Source organism: Taurulus bubalis (genome assembly GCF_910589615.1).
Source record: "Taurulus bubalis genome assembly, chromosome: 18".
NCBI lineage: Eukaryota > Metazoa > Chordata > Actinopteri > Perciformes > Cottidae > Taurulus > Taurulus bubalis.
In genome coordinates, this window is record NC_136606.1 from 11275499 (window position 1) to 11292118 (window position 16620).

The 16620-nt window shown below is 42.1% G+C and overlaps 1 protein-coding gene across 1 annotated transcript; it reads left to right on the forward strand.

Annotated features, from left to right (window-relative positions):
* Positions 1 to 1645: 1645 nt before the first annotated feature.
* On the forward strand, positions 1646 to 14872 carry LOC306750929 (cysteine-rich secretory protein LCCL domain-containing 1-like; the record flags this gene model as incomplete). The annotated part of the gene is made up of 14 exons (XM_079234418.1): positions 1646 to 1906; positions 7666 to 7784; positions 8925 to 9057; positions 9174 to 9289; positions 9491 to 9591; positions 9682 to 9858; positions 10555 to 10615; positions 10709 to 10775; positions 10949 to 11079; positions 11211 to 11254; positions 11368 to 11440; positions 11536 to 11611; positions 11708 to 11841; positions 13799 to 14872. 14 exons carry the CDS (start codon positions 1646 to 1648, stop codon positions 13848 to 13850), a joined length of 1545 nt encoding a protein of 514 aa, XP_079090544.1. The 3' UTR covers positions 13851 to 14872.
* Between the last annotated feature and the right edge of the window lie 1748 nt (positions 14873 to 16620).

The window sequence follows — 16620 nt, forward strand, 5'->3', positions numbered from 1 at the left end:
GTCAGACTCAACTTCTGCTTTTGCTTGCAGGCCCCGCAGAGGAGGAAGATCTGGTTTAAATTAATCTTATTTTGAACAAAGCCAGTTATGCAAGAGGGCCACAGTCAGCCAACAACCTTTAAGTACATGTTACTGTTCTGAGGATGAACCATTATCAATAACAGGATTCCCATATGAACTACAAATAGGATCATTGTTATAATACTTGAGATAAAAAAAGATTGGAATATTATAGAGACACATTAAGATCTTCTACTATGAACTTTGTGGTGGTTTTGCCTCTTTTTTGTTGTTGTTTTGTGTGGCAATGGACCTTTTTTTATGGTGTTGTGTCTATTTGTAGTTGGTGTGTGTCTCTTTAGCCATAATGCATATTTCTTTGTGGTTTTGGGTCTCTTTGTAGTTGTTTTGAGTTTCTTTGCAGTTGTTTTGCATCTCTTTGTAACTGTTTTATGTTTATTTGTGGTCATTTTGCATCTCTTCCTGGTTGGTACATGTCTCCCAAGACCTTTTGCAGATTTGAGGAGGGTGCGTGTAATAGATAGTTTGTGGGCATTTGAGACTCAAATGTGTCCAACACAGGAGAAAAAAACTTTCTGCTTGTCGGCCTTTCTTTAAGCACGCACGAGCACGGACGCGCACGGAGGTCTTGGCAGGACCGAGTGGGCTGTTTCCAACCGTACGGATGGGCGTGGTCAGGGGAGGCACTCTCGAAGCGCAGCCAAGTTAAGGATAAAATGTGGATAAGTGATGCTTTAGCGGCTTTGGTGCAAGAATCCCGAAAGAAGAAAGAGCCACTCTCTCGTTTCAAACGGAGGGAAAGCGATCACCTCACCTCTTTGATTTAGGGCATATGGCAGCCAGCGACAGTCATCAGCGCTCCACCTGAGCTCTCAACTTACTTTGAAGGCGGACTTTTTTTTTCCTTCCTCTTGCTGCTGAAGTTTTTTCACAGCCAGATCTCTGTCAGGATATCAAGAAGCGGGCTGCATTCCAATTCATTAAAGGTAAATTATTTCCCAAGTCTACGTTAAATCACACCACCCCATTTCCATTTCAATATACATTAGCCTACTCTTCACGTTTTTCCATTAGCTGTTGGCAAGTTGTATCAGCTTCTGTCAGCATTGCAGCATGCATACCAAAACCTGAGAATATGTGTAAGCATGGAGTATTGTGAATTCATTAGCTACATTGTGCATTCTGTGCACTAAACTACATACAGCTGTACTGCTAAATGTGATTTGATGCTGTATTTTTTTATTATGGGAAAAAATAAATCCTCAGGGAAGTTCAACACCGGTAGTGATTTCTTTAATTCTCACTTCCACTAGTCATTCCCAGTCTGCCAGCTTTCCCCCAGTGAACTCATGAGGTTACCAGTGGCGCTGCACCAAACCAAGTGTCTGCGAGCCAATGCGGTGTCCTCACCAAGTTCAATATTGACCCAAGTTATTCAGAAAATGTGTTACAGGACACCAGTTCCAATTCTCCCAATAATCCTGTTTTGTTCTCTCCTCTCAACTTTTTTTGCCAGCCCACACTGTCGACAAAAAGAAGCGTCTTTCTGCACTGGCCTGCTCCCCGGTCCTCACCATCCACCCTGCCTGAGTTTGAGAGGATAACCCCCATCACCATCTCCAGGATGAGGCATGTATCTCCGAGCTGGCTTAGGGGCGTGTCCCTGCTCCTGCTGCTCCAGGCGGCCACTTCCATGGTGATGCTTCCTAACTCCACGGGCTGGGAGCAGATTCTGGACAAGTATATGGACAAGGAGGGGGACTGGCGGGAGGCCAAGCAGAGGGGGAAGAGGGCCATTACCGACAGTGATGCTCAGCTCATCCTGGACATTCACAACAAGCTCAGAGGCCAGGTTTACCCTCCTTCTTCCAACATGGAGCACATGGTAGGTGGATGGAGGATATGGAGGATTTGTCTGTGGAGATTGATTTTCATGCCTTAGTACATATATACTTCATGCTGTTTATATGTGTTAAAAAAAAACGTTGACCCCATTCTGAACTCCCTAAGAGTCTTGCACACGCGTAGACCATGTAGCTTAGTGATCTGACCCAGTCACCAGACTGACTGGCACTTGTCCGTCTTGGCTCACACACAAGCAGCATGCCAGCATCTGAGCACCTTCAAAGATGAGGACAGCCCCCCCCCCCCCACACCCCCCCACACACACACACACACTGTACCATGTGACTTTTTGGTTGTTTTGCCAGAAGAAAAGAATTCCGCCAACTTGCCAATGATCACATTACTACTGCGTTTTTCTTTTACTCATGCTGAGAGATTTGTTTGACTTTATCCTTTGGCCATCACGTGTGTGTACAGCGCCAGATCACTTTTCACAGTGCAATTAGAATCAGAGCACGGCACCGGGGCTTGTTTTACCAGCTGTCTACCCCCCACTAAACACACCCATACACACACACACACACACACACACACACACACACACACACACACACACACACACACACACACACACACACACACACACACCACACCTTCAGTAAGTCAGCACTCCACAGATCTGGAACTTTTCCAAATACACTATATGTGTATGCACTGCTTGACCGCCACAGTGCATTGCCACGAACAGTACTTAGGAGGTTAAAAATCAATACAGTGTGCAGAAAGTAATGAGCTTTTATAATCCTTTCATCTGCACTTTAAAAGCTACAGAACAAAAGGCAGTATTATTCGATGGTTAAGGCAAATAAACAGTTCCTGCTGGGGGCAATTGCTGGACTGTGTAATTGTATAATTGAGAGGTTGGACTTGAGAACCCCTAGTGTGTGTGTGTGTGTGTGTGTGTGTGTGTGTGTGTGTGTGTGTGTGTACACATGTACGTGTGTGAAAGCACCACTTTGCCTGGCCGGCAGACTCTAGCAGAGAAATGCTGAGCCAGCAGCGCACAGCTCCATTCTACTGTCTCCTGTTACAGTTAGCTGTTGTTTTTTTTAGCTCCAGGGGCACCCAGGGGTGAAGAGGCATGCAACAAGAAGACGCTAGGTGAGAAAAAGAGAGTGAGAAATCGCAAAGAATACAAGGAATACAAGGAATAGTAGGTAAATCCAAATTGGGCGTACAAATTATAATAGAGTTGCTCAAAGAAAAGCAAGGCAATAAGAGACGGACAGAAGGACAGAATAAATCAAAAAAAAAACAGTCAAAATATTTTTTATTTGATTAGGACTAAGGACAGAGAAAAGAAAGATGAAGACGTTTGGAAGGGGTACTAAGTAAGTAGAGACAATAACTTTTAAAGATACGTGCTGAAATCTTAATTATCATTTACATTTATTCATCTGTATAAAGGTGAATATCTGTCAGGCAAGAAACTGTTCAGGTCACAGGGAATTTCAGTGATTTTTCTGCGCTTTATTTTGAAAGGGCCGATTTTCCTCCAGTCTGTATTGAACTGCTGTCACCTTTCAGAAACCTCACAGCTTCACTGTACTGGAAGACTTCATAGACATGCTTCCCTGCTCTCCCTACACACCCATGCATGCAGATGCACACACACACACACACACACACACACACACACACACACACACACACACACACACAAACACAAATACCCAAGCGCACACACATAGCCATTTCGCCATCAGCTTTGTTATTGTCTGCCATTGTATTAAACCGTAACCCGGCTGACCCTCTGTGGCAATCATCACATAAACTCTGAGATAACATCAATTCAAATCCCCATCTTTCCTCCCTCCCTTCATCTGTTTCCTTTTCTTGCCCCCTCTCTCTGCCTCCCTCTCCCTTATCCCTGTGGCTCCGTTCCCATTCTGTCATTATCCAACACAGAGGCACAAAAAATTCCCTGGATAAGCATTCACACTCCATAGTGATCCACAAAGCTTCAATGCAGCGTTAGAAGGTGGGAGAGCGGTTCTGCCTCTCACTCAAATGTTGACCCACAGATATAAACAGAGAAGTGTCAGTATTTGAAGTGCTGAAAGACAAACAGATGGCATCATGGGAGAAAGGGTCCCACCTGCAATGATGTTTAACTTGGCCTTGCCGGGCTGCGCTCAGGTCTGAGGTGGTTGTGATGCTTGTGGTTTAAGATAAAGCTGTATTGACAATTTGGGATGAGTCAGAGTTTTGCTGAAAGTGCCGGCCATTTTAATTTAGTGTTGGATAATTTGGCTGTTCAATCAGACAATAATTAAGGTCTAGACTAATAAATTAGCCTTGCATTAACCCAAGATGTTTAATTATGGTAATGTGGACAAGCGAGTGAAACAGACAGCTTCAATATTAAGAGAACGTGCTTCAGATGAATAAGATTGCCAAATAAAAAGTAATTACCAGACTCCAGTGGCGTTAAAAAAAATGAAGGAGAGCTGTCTAAACTTCTTTTATCCCTGCAACTTTCTCCTGCAGATTACCTCAGAGCTCACACAGGCCAGCTTGGAGATAGAATCTCTTCAGTGTGTCTTGGGTTTGTCCCTGGGTCTGGTCAGCTGGTTACACCCAAGAAAAACACTTCCACTGGTTTCTCTAAATGTTAAGAGCAGCAGCTGAATATCATAGTAGGAAAAAAAAATGTTGGTCCTCCCAAAGAGTGTTCTGTAGTTCCTCAAGTCCACATCCAAGGTCATGCTCCAGTGAAGCTAACAGGACAACACTATCCCAAAATAGCAAAGATGCCACCCGAAAAACTGGAAACTCTCTTGGCCTCACCTGTCACAAACAGAAGAGCCAAGAGCCCACGCTGAGCTTGCTTGATGTAATGCCAAGAATGTAAACAGATGCTCTTGCTCCAAATGCACTCATAAAGAACAGCTTCTATGAATACTTCGGGGAGCATTGGTTATAACACTTTTCAGAGATGCAAAACACATGTAGATCAAATTAGCAAATTCCAATGATCCTTCAAATATCTGTGAAGCGTTACGCCCAAGAGGACAACCCCCTCAACCTGCATCCTGTCCAGACTGCAAGGTCTTTTGGGTTTAGGAGTGACTCAGCAACAAGGAAAAATGACTGCTTTTGTAAAGCTATACTCTGGAGGATTTAGTTTTTGTTGATTGGCTGATATTGATAATTGTTGAGAATACTGATGAAGCTGTTATTATTATTTCCAAGACATTTTAAATCCCAATATCAGACCAAGTCAAGATATCAGGCTATCCTCACCATTACTAACCCTAACCCAGTAAGTAAGACAGCTTCCATTGTCAAGCCTACAATAGTCTATGCTGTTCTGATCAAACTATGCTCCAGTTATAACATGATAATGGGAGATAATGGTATTCACTGGTTGACCAGACTCAGACAATGGTCAACCCCAGGACCTCTGATGTGAGTTGATGTGGGCTGGAATGTGCTGCATGAAACATTGTTTACTCTAAATTACTGTGGGAAGTAGTTAGGGAAGACAAAATAGATAATTTTCCTGAATCCTCCCTGTTTTCCCTCTCTTCTTACCATGTCTTATCACATCTCCTCCTCCATTTTTTGCCAGGTTTCTCATTGCATGTATCTATATTTTACTCAATGTTACCATATGTTCCCATATCCTTGCCCTGCTTTCTTAGTATTTCTCTGCATGCACCATCGACTATGAACAGGAAACTCAGACTTGCAAAGGAAGTCCACCTCTGTACCCTTTGGAATGCAACCAGATGACCAAGAAAGAGAAAAAAAATAACCCCAAAACCTGCAAATTAAGTGTCAAGCGAAATATACAATGCTGTGTGCACTGTGCTGAAAGACTTCAGTAGGGGAGGTGTTTTTCTTTACGGGCCCCAGCAGAAGTGCGGTCAGGGTGGGTCGGGTGTGTGTGTGTGTGTGTGTGTGTGTGGCGGGGGGGGGGGGGGTCTTGATTACAAGACCTCCCCTACTGGGCTAACTGTGCAAGCAACAGCAGCCGACTGCACTCTGCACAAGGTTCAACAGCTGAAATGGTTTTGGGACGATGGAATGAGTTATCAGCTGCAAGGCTGCTGCTTGTATTCATCATTATTTAAGGTATAGGCGTCAAGAGCATCAGCTACATTCCCTCCTAAGAAACTGCAGCCAGAGAGTTCTGGTCATTTTTGTCTTGAAGCCTTAGTCGTGGCCAGCAGAATGTTTTCCGACCCTTAACCATTCAGTAATGTCACAAACATTGTGTTGACCCCCCGCTCAAGCCCAGAGCGTCATATGTGCTGTGGTTTGCAAGTCGTTTGGTATTTACCAGAGCTCTAAGCAATGTGTTTCAGTCTGCTTATCACTGTAAACATTGATAACAAATGTTATTACTGAATTTCATTGTCTCACTACGGACGATGACCAGGCTCAAATCTTATATACATATACTCCATACCTCCAACTGTTTATTTATTCTATATGTCAGTCATGTAACATTTCTACGAGGCTTTGTGTTGAAATCTGACATAGAACACTGTGCCAATATGGAAGAGTCAGACAATATTACCCATGCGTTATTAATTTAAACAAATATATCCTCTCAACAGCAAGCTGGATTCCCAAAAAGAGCTCAGTGTTAAGAGTTAATTTGCAGCGCTGCCAGACATCCTGTTGTTAGCTAGGTGTGTGTTTCGGGAGTAATGCAGAGAACAGCAGTTGTTTCTGGTGGGACTGTAAAGTGGGTGACGGATGAAGGAGGTAGTGGTGGAAGCGGGGGAGTTATTTTAGTGTCTGTTATTGGATGAGATTTCAGCGAGGGTAAGCTATTACTTCCAGGGCCCAATGTGTGAGATGTGAAACCTTCTGACACCTCTGCTGGTATACTAATGCTAACACACGCACATGCACACACACACACACACACACACACACACACACACACACACACACACACACACACACACACACACACACACACACAGAGAGAAACTAATTGACTTTCTTGTAGAAACCAGTTGCGTTAGATAACCCACACTAAAGGTGAGAGGGAAGGTGTGCAATTAAAGGCCCATGCGGTGTCTTTCAGAGGAATTACAGCTGGAGTTTTTCTCAAATTTTTTAATGGAAGAATGTAGATCACCAGAGAGGAAGGACACTCTTTGCATTCCCAGAAAACCCCAGAATGAGAATATGATCCGTTCATATCCAACCAGAGCCAAACTTAACTGAGAGGACAATTCAGAGAGAGGGAAAGTGAAACAAAAGCTTGCACCCAGACATCTCACCAGAGACATATGGAAGGTATTACTTAAGGAAAAACAGCTTTTGCATTTTCTGAATAACACCAGATCCTACGGGAAAACCCATTTGGGGAAAGTCAGCTGAGCAGCAATAAGAGAGTCGAAAAGCTCTTTTTACAGCAGCAGGAACACATCTACATAGTTCTGCACTTAGTTTAGAGATTAGTGCAGTTACTTAGCCATAGCAGTTCCTTGTCCCTATTACTTATCATGACATATGATAAGTAATCCTTGTTCAGTAAATGTTTGAATACCACCCCACATCGTTGACAGCTGAACAAACCCTACAAGGCAGTGAATTTCTCCAGTTCCAGTGCTAGTGCACTAGCCGTTCTATGACCGGACATTGTTATATATTATGGCCCATTACTTGCAATAAAAGCAGCTTTCTGTCGCACTGAGTCGGTTCATTTTGACTTAGTATCAAACATAATCCTGAAAACTTCATATTGTTTTTCCATCTCCATCTGCTGCGTAGGTGTGGGACACAGAGTTGGAGCGCACAGCAGAGGAGTGGGCAGAAACCTGTCTGTGGGAGCACGGCCCTGCCAGTCTACTGCCTCAGATCGGACAGAACCTGGGAGCACACTGGGGAAGGTAAACATTAATCAAGTATACACAGTTTCTGCATACGTAGACTTTTATTTTGTCCAAAGTTAAGGGTAAAAGGGTTGCTTTGCTGAAAACATTTAAAGTCTTCAAAGTCAGCACGTGTGTGTGTGTGTGTGTGTGTGTGTTTGTGGCTGACAGGAGGCTTGTGTCTAATTATGTGGATAGGAACACTGATAAGAACATCATTATTGTATAATTTGATTTTACAGACACATTGTGAACCTGAAGAGTGTCAAAATAGAGTCAAAAGAGAGTATTTTAGGATGCTGCCTAGGCCAAAAACACATTGGAAAATGTAACATCTCAATTTAACTGAGATAAATGCAGGTTAAATGAAAAAAATAAAATAAATATGAAGGCCACTTTTCAGTTAAACAGATAGCTGGCCATATTTGGCTCAGACTGTTATTTTAAATAGTAAGGAATAGACTTACTTACAACAACTAGCTTTTCTGCTACTTTCTTCACACCACTAACACATCCACGCAGGACATACTATTTGCTACATTTGTACACTCAGCCCCTCATAGAGCGTCTGAAAAAAGCACTGCTTGACATAAGAGTCTCTTGTTCCACATCTAATCATATCACTTCACAATCAAGATGTTCCCCTGATTCTAATCAGATTGACTCGACACACATGCTGCCAAATTAGTGGCAATCGTTGGTCACTGCAGTCTTTTCAGAGAGCACAACTGTTTGATTGAAAGCTAGATGCTTAATGGCAGCAGATGTGTTTACATCACTGTGTCTACCAATGGTGCTTGCTTCAAATGGTAACTACATATGTTACATACAGTGTTGAGTAAATTACTTCATCTTTTGATTGGGTCTTGAGACACCTTGCCAGGCTAAATGTTGAATGTACGACATGCTATATGCATGTATGTTCTCTCTTTAGCTACCACTTGTATCCAGGAACAACTTAATGGTTTTGTAAATTCAAGACTTGCTTTGTTTTGCACTAAATAGGCTATGGGTATCATGCATATAGGTTCTTGAAAGACGACTTGCAGTAAGCTGTGATGCATAACACCAACTCCCACACCAAAAGAGACACAAGACAATAGAACTGTTTTTTGGAGCATTGTCATAAAAGGTGCATACGCTTACTCATCTCCCCAGGTTTCAACCACCCACGTTCCATGTGCAGGCCTGGTATGATGAAGTGAAAGACTACTCCTTCCCATACCCTCAGGAGTGTGACCCCTATTGCCCCTTCAGATGCTCCGGCCCAGTTTGTACTCATTATACACAGGTAGCTAGGTCCAGATTATACCATTTATTTACCTATTTCCCCTTGAGAGTTCATCCTTTAGTGATTTATGACTTAATACTCTGTTTTTCATGGTATGTCTTGCTATTCTTTTGCAGCTGGTATGGGCCACCAGCAGTCGGATTGGCTGTGCCATCAACATGTGTTACAACATGAATGTGTGGGGACAGATTTGGGCCAAAGCCGTCTATCTCGTCTGCAACTATTCACCAAAGTAAGTATATTTGTTGTGAGGTCCGTTCCCAGCTGCATGACTGATACACAGGTTGAAACAGTTCGAACGTTTCTTTCACTCATAGTTGAAGTTCAAAATCGTCACACACATATGGGTTGCAAAGGATTATGGGTTATTAGTTTTGCTCAATTATTATGTTTTTATGTTCAATAAGCCCTTTCTATTGTACCACCTGAACAGGGGAAACTGGTGGGGGCATTCACCTTACAAACATGGGACCCCATGCTCTGCCTGTCCTCCCAGCTATGGAGGAGGCTGCAAGGACAACCTCTGCTACAAAGGTATGTGTCTGGAAAATAAATAAAGACAGCGTTAGAAACCCTGAGGAAAAATAAGCTTAACATACCCCTATTTTGTGACTTTACTTGAAGATGACAGCTCTAACCCTCCACAAGAGGAAACAGAAGAAAACAATTTCATTGAGCCGGAGGCTCCCCATACTCCACAGAAGCCCCGGTCTCGGCCTCCCAGTCTTCCAGCTCCAGCCCCCACCAGGCCCCCCACAGAGGACCTGCACAAGAATGAAGTGGTCAACACACAGCAGATGTGTAAGCTGTCATTTAGCTGTTTATTCTGGATCTCGTTTCATTTTAAAATGGGGGGTGAAGATCTGGTTTAGGATTAGGAGGTGCACAGAGTGGCAAGAAATTCACGACGTGATCGAAATGAAAAAAATAAAGAGTTTTAATACATTGGGTAAAAGACAAATAATTGAGTGTTTACCACACAATAATGGATAGATAACAAGTACAACAAAATGTGCTTAATCAGAAATATTTTTCTTGCAATTGACCTTAAATTGCCTTGATGTTCTGTCGCCTTGTTCTGTCATCTCCCTGATTAACCCTGACAGTTTCTGAAGTATGCTTAATATTGCAAGTCACTGTTTGGAGGAGGGAGGGGAGGACTATTTCAGCATGATCCCCTGAGTGTGTGTTTGCTTTTGGCCGGCTGAGAGGGGTTGAGGGTTGAGAGGGGCTCCATGCGGTTTTTAAATGGCTTCCTCTCTGCAGTGAAACGGGCCTGTGCTTGTAAACGGAGACGCTTCCTCTAGAATTGCTGACCACCCTGAACCTTGTTACAGGAATTCTTCTCCTTGGTTCTTGAGGCATCAGAACAAAGGTCCTCACTGGCTGTCTCTCAACTCAGCCTTTAGGAAACTAGTCGTCTGCATCAGAGCTGCCACTTCATGCATGTTGGTTCCTGTACGAGCACTGAAAAGCCTTTATGCTCATGTTTTTCAGCTCAGATGGTGACCTGTGACACTAAGCTCCGAGATCAGTGTAAAGGAACACCATGTAACAGGTACAGTTCAGATTCAATTTAATAAAAACAGCAACACCATAAAATGGAGTGTACGGTTCACTCCACCTTATTTTTCCCATATTACTCACACAGATACGAGTGTCCAGCTGGGTGCCTAGATGCTACAGGAAAAGTAGTTGGGACAGTATACTATGAAATGGTGAGTACTTCAGTTCCTCAGGCTGAGTAATGCAAAAGATGTGGTTAATATTAAGCTAATTAACAGCTGTGTGTCCTGTCAGTGCACCATAGACATTGCAGTGCTACTTGCTTACAACTATGTTTGCAAAAGGCCATCAATGTTACGTTGTAAATCAAATATTCTATTTGCAGCAATCCAGTGTGTGCAGAGCTGGACTACATGCCGGTGTCATAGATAATGATGGAGGATGGATGGATGTAACGCGGCAAGGCAGACAGGACTTTTTCATCAAATCCAAGAAGAACGGAATTCAATCTCTTGGGTGAGACAATAACATTAGAAACATCCCCATGATTTATACTGATGATATTTTAAAGCAAGATTGGTAAAATAGTCACACAATAAGTGAAACTAATGTATTCTCATGTCAATGTTTGTGTTTCCTCTTGACAGAAAATATCTGAGTGCTAATTCCTTCACAGTTTCCAGAGTAGCAGGTTAGTCTGACAAAAATGTGACACTGTACTTAGAGATGTGTAACATTTTGCATGACATGACTAATTATAAGCTGCAGCTGTGTGTTGAGATTCCCTGTAATTCATTCTTACAGTCAAAGCCATCACATGTGAAACCACAGTTGCACTGATGTGTTCATACCAAAAGCCTGCAAAACATTGTCCAAGGTATGCACCTGAATTATTGTCTGCCTGCATGCACATTTAGTTCTCCAGCATCATTTAAGTTTCAGTCATTAACCATGCAACTGGTCTATTTTTAGGTTATACTGCCCGAGATACTGTTTAGAAGAGAATCCTCACATATCCAGAGTAATCGGTACCAGAATATACTCCGATGTAAGTCGAGCTATTGAAGCTGAATTCTTCACGAGGATAACCAATATACAATGTCCATATTTCTTACGGGAACTTTTCTCTTGCATACCTCTGTAGAAGTCCAGTATATGCCGAACAGCGATCCACGCTGGAGTAATCAGGAATGATGCGGGCGGCTACATCGATGTAATGCCGGTGGACAAGCGGAAACACTACATTGCCTCATACCAAAATGGCATTTTCTCAGAGAGGTAAGGGATGCCTAATCTAGCCAAGATGACCTCCTTGGCTAGTATGTGTGTGCACATTTTTTATAAGATACAAACATTTAAAAATGTTAAACTTCGAGGGATAATTTTGTAACAAAAACTTCACATTTACAGTAAAACTGATCACCCCTGTTGTAACAGCGTTGAAAATAGTTTCACTTTATGTTGGTAGAAACCGCTGTTCTATGACTAGAAGTGAAATAAAAATGTTTCGGAGAATACAGAGCAATGAGAAATAAAGTGTAAAAAACAAACAAAGCGTGGTGGTTAGCATTCTATTATGGATTCCATTGTTTAGGGAGATAGCTGGTCCTCTGTCAGTATTATGTTGTAAACTTTGGCTGGGCTGTGAAGGGGTTAATTTGTTGGAGCTCAAAGAAAGAGAATGAGAAATCAATGGCTCTCAGGTAGAACTAAATGTATCCACTCTGGCCTCCCTTGTGGATCTAGTCTTTTCAATATGCAGGCAGTTCATAACATCTCTCATGCAGTGTGCATGGGAGGGTGATTAACTTGCCTCTAGTTTAAAATAATGAATTGCTTGGCAATTAGTGCAGAGGAGATGAGTGAATCTTAATGTAGTTCTGGGAGGAGTTGTTTGTTGGTAGTAACTCGAAGAAAGGCAATCAGCAGACAAGGGTGTAAAGCTTAATATAATGTAAACAAACAAGAATAAAAAGTTGTGACAAAGAAAACATGCATTGAGAAAGAGGACATCCACCTTCACAGACATAGTAGTTTAAATGTTAATTCTTGTTTACCAATGTGACACTCAGTGTTAAAGGCATCTCCAAACATACTTATAAGATGAAGGATCTCAAGTAGGAAAGAGCAGGTTAGCAAATAGAACACTGCATCATCCACATATAAGTATACTTTTGCTTATATTGCCCCATTTTATTCCCATTTCTACTCTGAAGAGGAGGGGCGACTCAAAGCAGTAAACAAGATTGGCTTGTAATAGTTTGTAGTGTGGCTTTTGGTATGTTACAAAGCTTAAGCCAGGGAATAAAATACCCAATTATTAAAAAACAAAACCTAAAGGAGATAATACAGCTCTTCTGCATCAAGAGGACTGAGAAGGTATACCAGGATATGTATTAATAAGGGTATATGCCTATCTCATATTTAACAATGTACTGTTTTAATCAATCCTTTGGTATGTGTGCGTTGTTACAAAATAGTTATAATCATAGTTTTTTGTCACCATCTTCCTACACAATGGGTCCTCTGAGACTAAAAGGGAATCGCAAAGAAGGGAGCTTGTGTTTGCATAAGAAAAGAAAGCGAGAGCATGTGTTGAATCATGCTGTACCACTTTACAACAGCTTTAAGGTGACAGGTCGGTACCAGCCGCTGTTCAAAGCTTATGAGTGACCCACATACTTTATAGTATGTTCTAGTTTTTTTCTAATATAAAATTGCTCCACCTTTGGGTTGTTCTGTGGTCTGCAGAATGACTGTTGTTAACATGACCTGCGTAGAGGACAAACACACACTCAGTCTCATTTATTCTATGGCCTCCCCCTCTCTTTCTGTCCTCCCCCTCTCTTCCTCCTGTCTCCCTCCACCACATTATTCTTTTTCACTTCACTGAGATGCCTGACGTCTGTTAGTATCTGCCCATCATTTATCTGTCTCCTTCCACTTCACAACACGTCTGTCTTTGTTGAATGAACACATGAAGGTTCCCTGTGTTTGTGTAAAAATGGGTTTATCTGTTTTCTCAGGGAGCCCCAACCTCTACCGTTTTTTGTCCTAACTGTCATTAAAGTGTCAGGCAACACTGATGTAGACGTTTCTCCGTAAAAACCTGAAGTCTGTTTGCTTGTGTGTGCATGTCATCTACGTCGCTCTGCAAAAGGCTCGGACATGTTTGTATCTGACAGAAGCCGCACCCAGACTGACTCTCTCCCTCTTCTTTCTCTTTTCCCTGCAGCCTTCAAAACCCTCCAGGAGGAAAGGCGTTCCGGGTGTTCGCTGTGATTTGAGTGCCCCGGAGGGCGGCTTCACCAAAGAGAAAGCACACTTGGGCTGTTGAATAGGCAGTAATCAAGCCCCGTTGTCAAACTCGATGACTGAAATATTTCTGGCTTTGCTACACTCCGGGGGTTAGAGGAACCCAGCGACAAAAACTTGACACACACACACACAATGAGAAACTGTCAGTATTTACTCGCACTGAGTGTACAATTTGTCATCTTTAGCAGGACATTTATATCTGGACATTTTGTAAATATCTCTAAAAATGTTCTTGTACATATTTGTAAATAGTTTCACACCTGCGTCTGAGTGGCATTACCTTGCCCTCTTAACACATAGCTGTGTATGAAAACTGATTCTAGAAATCCTACGATATAACATTATAATGGCACTTAAGGATGAATCCATTTTATTGTATTAAGTTTGGCACATTTTTACTGGTGCTCTGGTGAGGTTTCTTGTCATATTTGGTACTTGTTTTAATGGTTGGGGAACAAATTGTTATGCATTTATTTTTATATGGTTCTGCTCTATATCAATATGATTTATAAAGGATGCTGCTATATGTTTTTTATTATTAATGTTATTGCTGTTGTAATTGCCTGTGTGATGAGTTTTGTTTGTTTGGGTATTTTTCCAGATGATGTGGTTTAGTTCAAACTCCCTGCAGGTCGGGAAGTAAACTCGTCTCAGAGTTGTCATTCTCTAAACAAAACCTACAAAGCATGTGCCAGACTTTATCATGCATTGCATTTTACTGATTGTTGTTACCCCATATTTGTTTTCAGGTTATATCGACCCACAGCCATTTGACATAGATAAACCGACGCAATACCAGGCAACATTTTTATTTCATACGGTATGTAGAAGAATCAACAGATATATTTGCTCCTATTTCTTACCAGCTCTCAGCTTTCTTTCAAGCTGAAATCAATATAATGGTCAATTCAATGTGTTTTTGTCACTGTTTCTATCTCCATTATACATATTTTCCTACCTCAGGTTGTTAGGGAAAGTCCATTTTGCAATAAATATATTACAACCAACACTGTTCTCTCTCAGGCATTGGCTTCTGATATTTATATCACTCAAAATGCATTCACAAAAATATTAACATTTGGACTACATACACTTAAACATGTCAGAAATCTGATTGTATTATAAATTGCCTTTGTTGTCATTATCAATACCTTTCAAAGTGTTTGAAAATACAAACATTCCATGAAATAAAATCAGATTTATTTTAGCTTAGAAATTGACAAACGTCTCCTTCAAACTTGTGTTAATATTACATTTCCTGCTGGCAGTGATTATAATGTGGTTCATTCCTATTCTTGAAGATTTCTTATACTCATGTTTGCTGAACCAAAAAACACCACACTGACTCAATTTATCTCAAACCTAGTGAAAAATAAATCTGTGAGTATTTTTAAGTTGCAGACTTTGACAAGCAATTTCTGAATAGTATATAAAGGAAAAATAGCTATACAATATCTTATCAAATATTGACATTCTGAAACTGAGGAGCCATGTCCACAGAATGCTGCCAGTGGTGCTGGACCAGTCCAGCTGGTGTGGGTCATGATGCCCGCACATTAAAGCTGACAATCTGCTCCAAAACCTCATTGGCGATGAGTCGTTTGACTCTGCATACTTATCCACTGGGTAAGAGCAAATGTGAAAGATCAAAGTACCGCAGGGAGTCACTGAAGTGGATGGTTCTGTGGGCTGAATGACAACTGAACCCAATCCCCTGGACTTCCAATCCAAATCCATTGCTGCATTTGAGGGAGAAGCCTGCACTGCCGACTCCAAAGTCTCACAGGATGTGGCAACCCCATCCCTGATATCCAGACTGGTTATTCATCCAAACCTTGGAGAGCGGAAGCGTTTGATTTTTAATGTCCCAGCTTTCCTCCTAGGGTCCGCCACCAGGGAGCTGAGTCGCCACTCCTCATTTGCTTTTGAGCAGCAATGGAGCGAAAAGACCAATCCGTAATGGGTCCCACCATATCCTTGTCCGGCAGTGTTATGATGTCTGGAGGGTTGCAATAGGTTGTGACTCAGGCTGCCAGTCTCTGTTATTGCCCAGACAAGTGATACTTAATCTTACATGATGCAACTGGGTCAGTGACACAATATGAATACAATCTTCTTAAATTCATTTTGTATTGCTTTATGGGCGTACATGTGTTGGTATCGTATCCACATATCTATCTGCATTGGCAGATTTAATTGCACATGTGGTGAAGCGCATGCTACATGTACTCTGACCCGCACAACATATGGAAAACAACTTATTGGTCGTGAAACCATGGGAAAGGGGAGATCACTGTGTGCGTGCGTCTCTGCATGAGGTTGACAACTTATATTACTTCACTCAGACCGTACAGTTGCCCCAAAACATGCATCCAACACCATGTTCAAATATGTGTGCAAGCATTCACTTATTTACGCTCTGACACGTCACATTTCGATCACACCCAATCACAAGTGATTGGGTTAGCTCTGCAGGAGAAAGCGCTGCCGAGTGATTGATAGGCTGTCCATGTGCGCCCAGGTCCTGTGAGAGAAAAGAGAGGCATACATCAGACAGGTGTCAAAACTCACAGCTGGGTGTGGTGATAGGTGGCGTGGCTCTGAAGAATGAAAGGTAAAAGGATGAGGAGCGTAGTGAAAGGGAGGAAGACAGGGACATAGGAAATGGCAGAGAGATAACTTGAAGGCTGAAGAAAGCAGCGTGATGTTTGGATTCTCTGACACCGGCATGAGCATGAC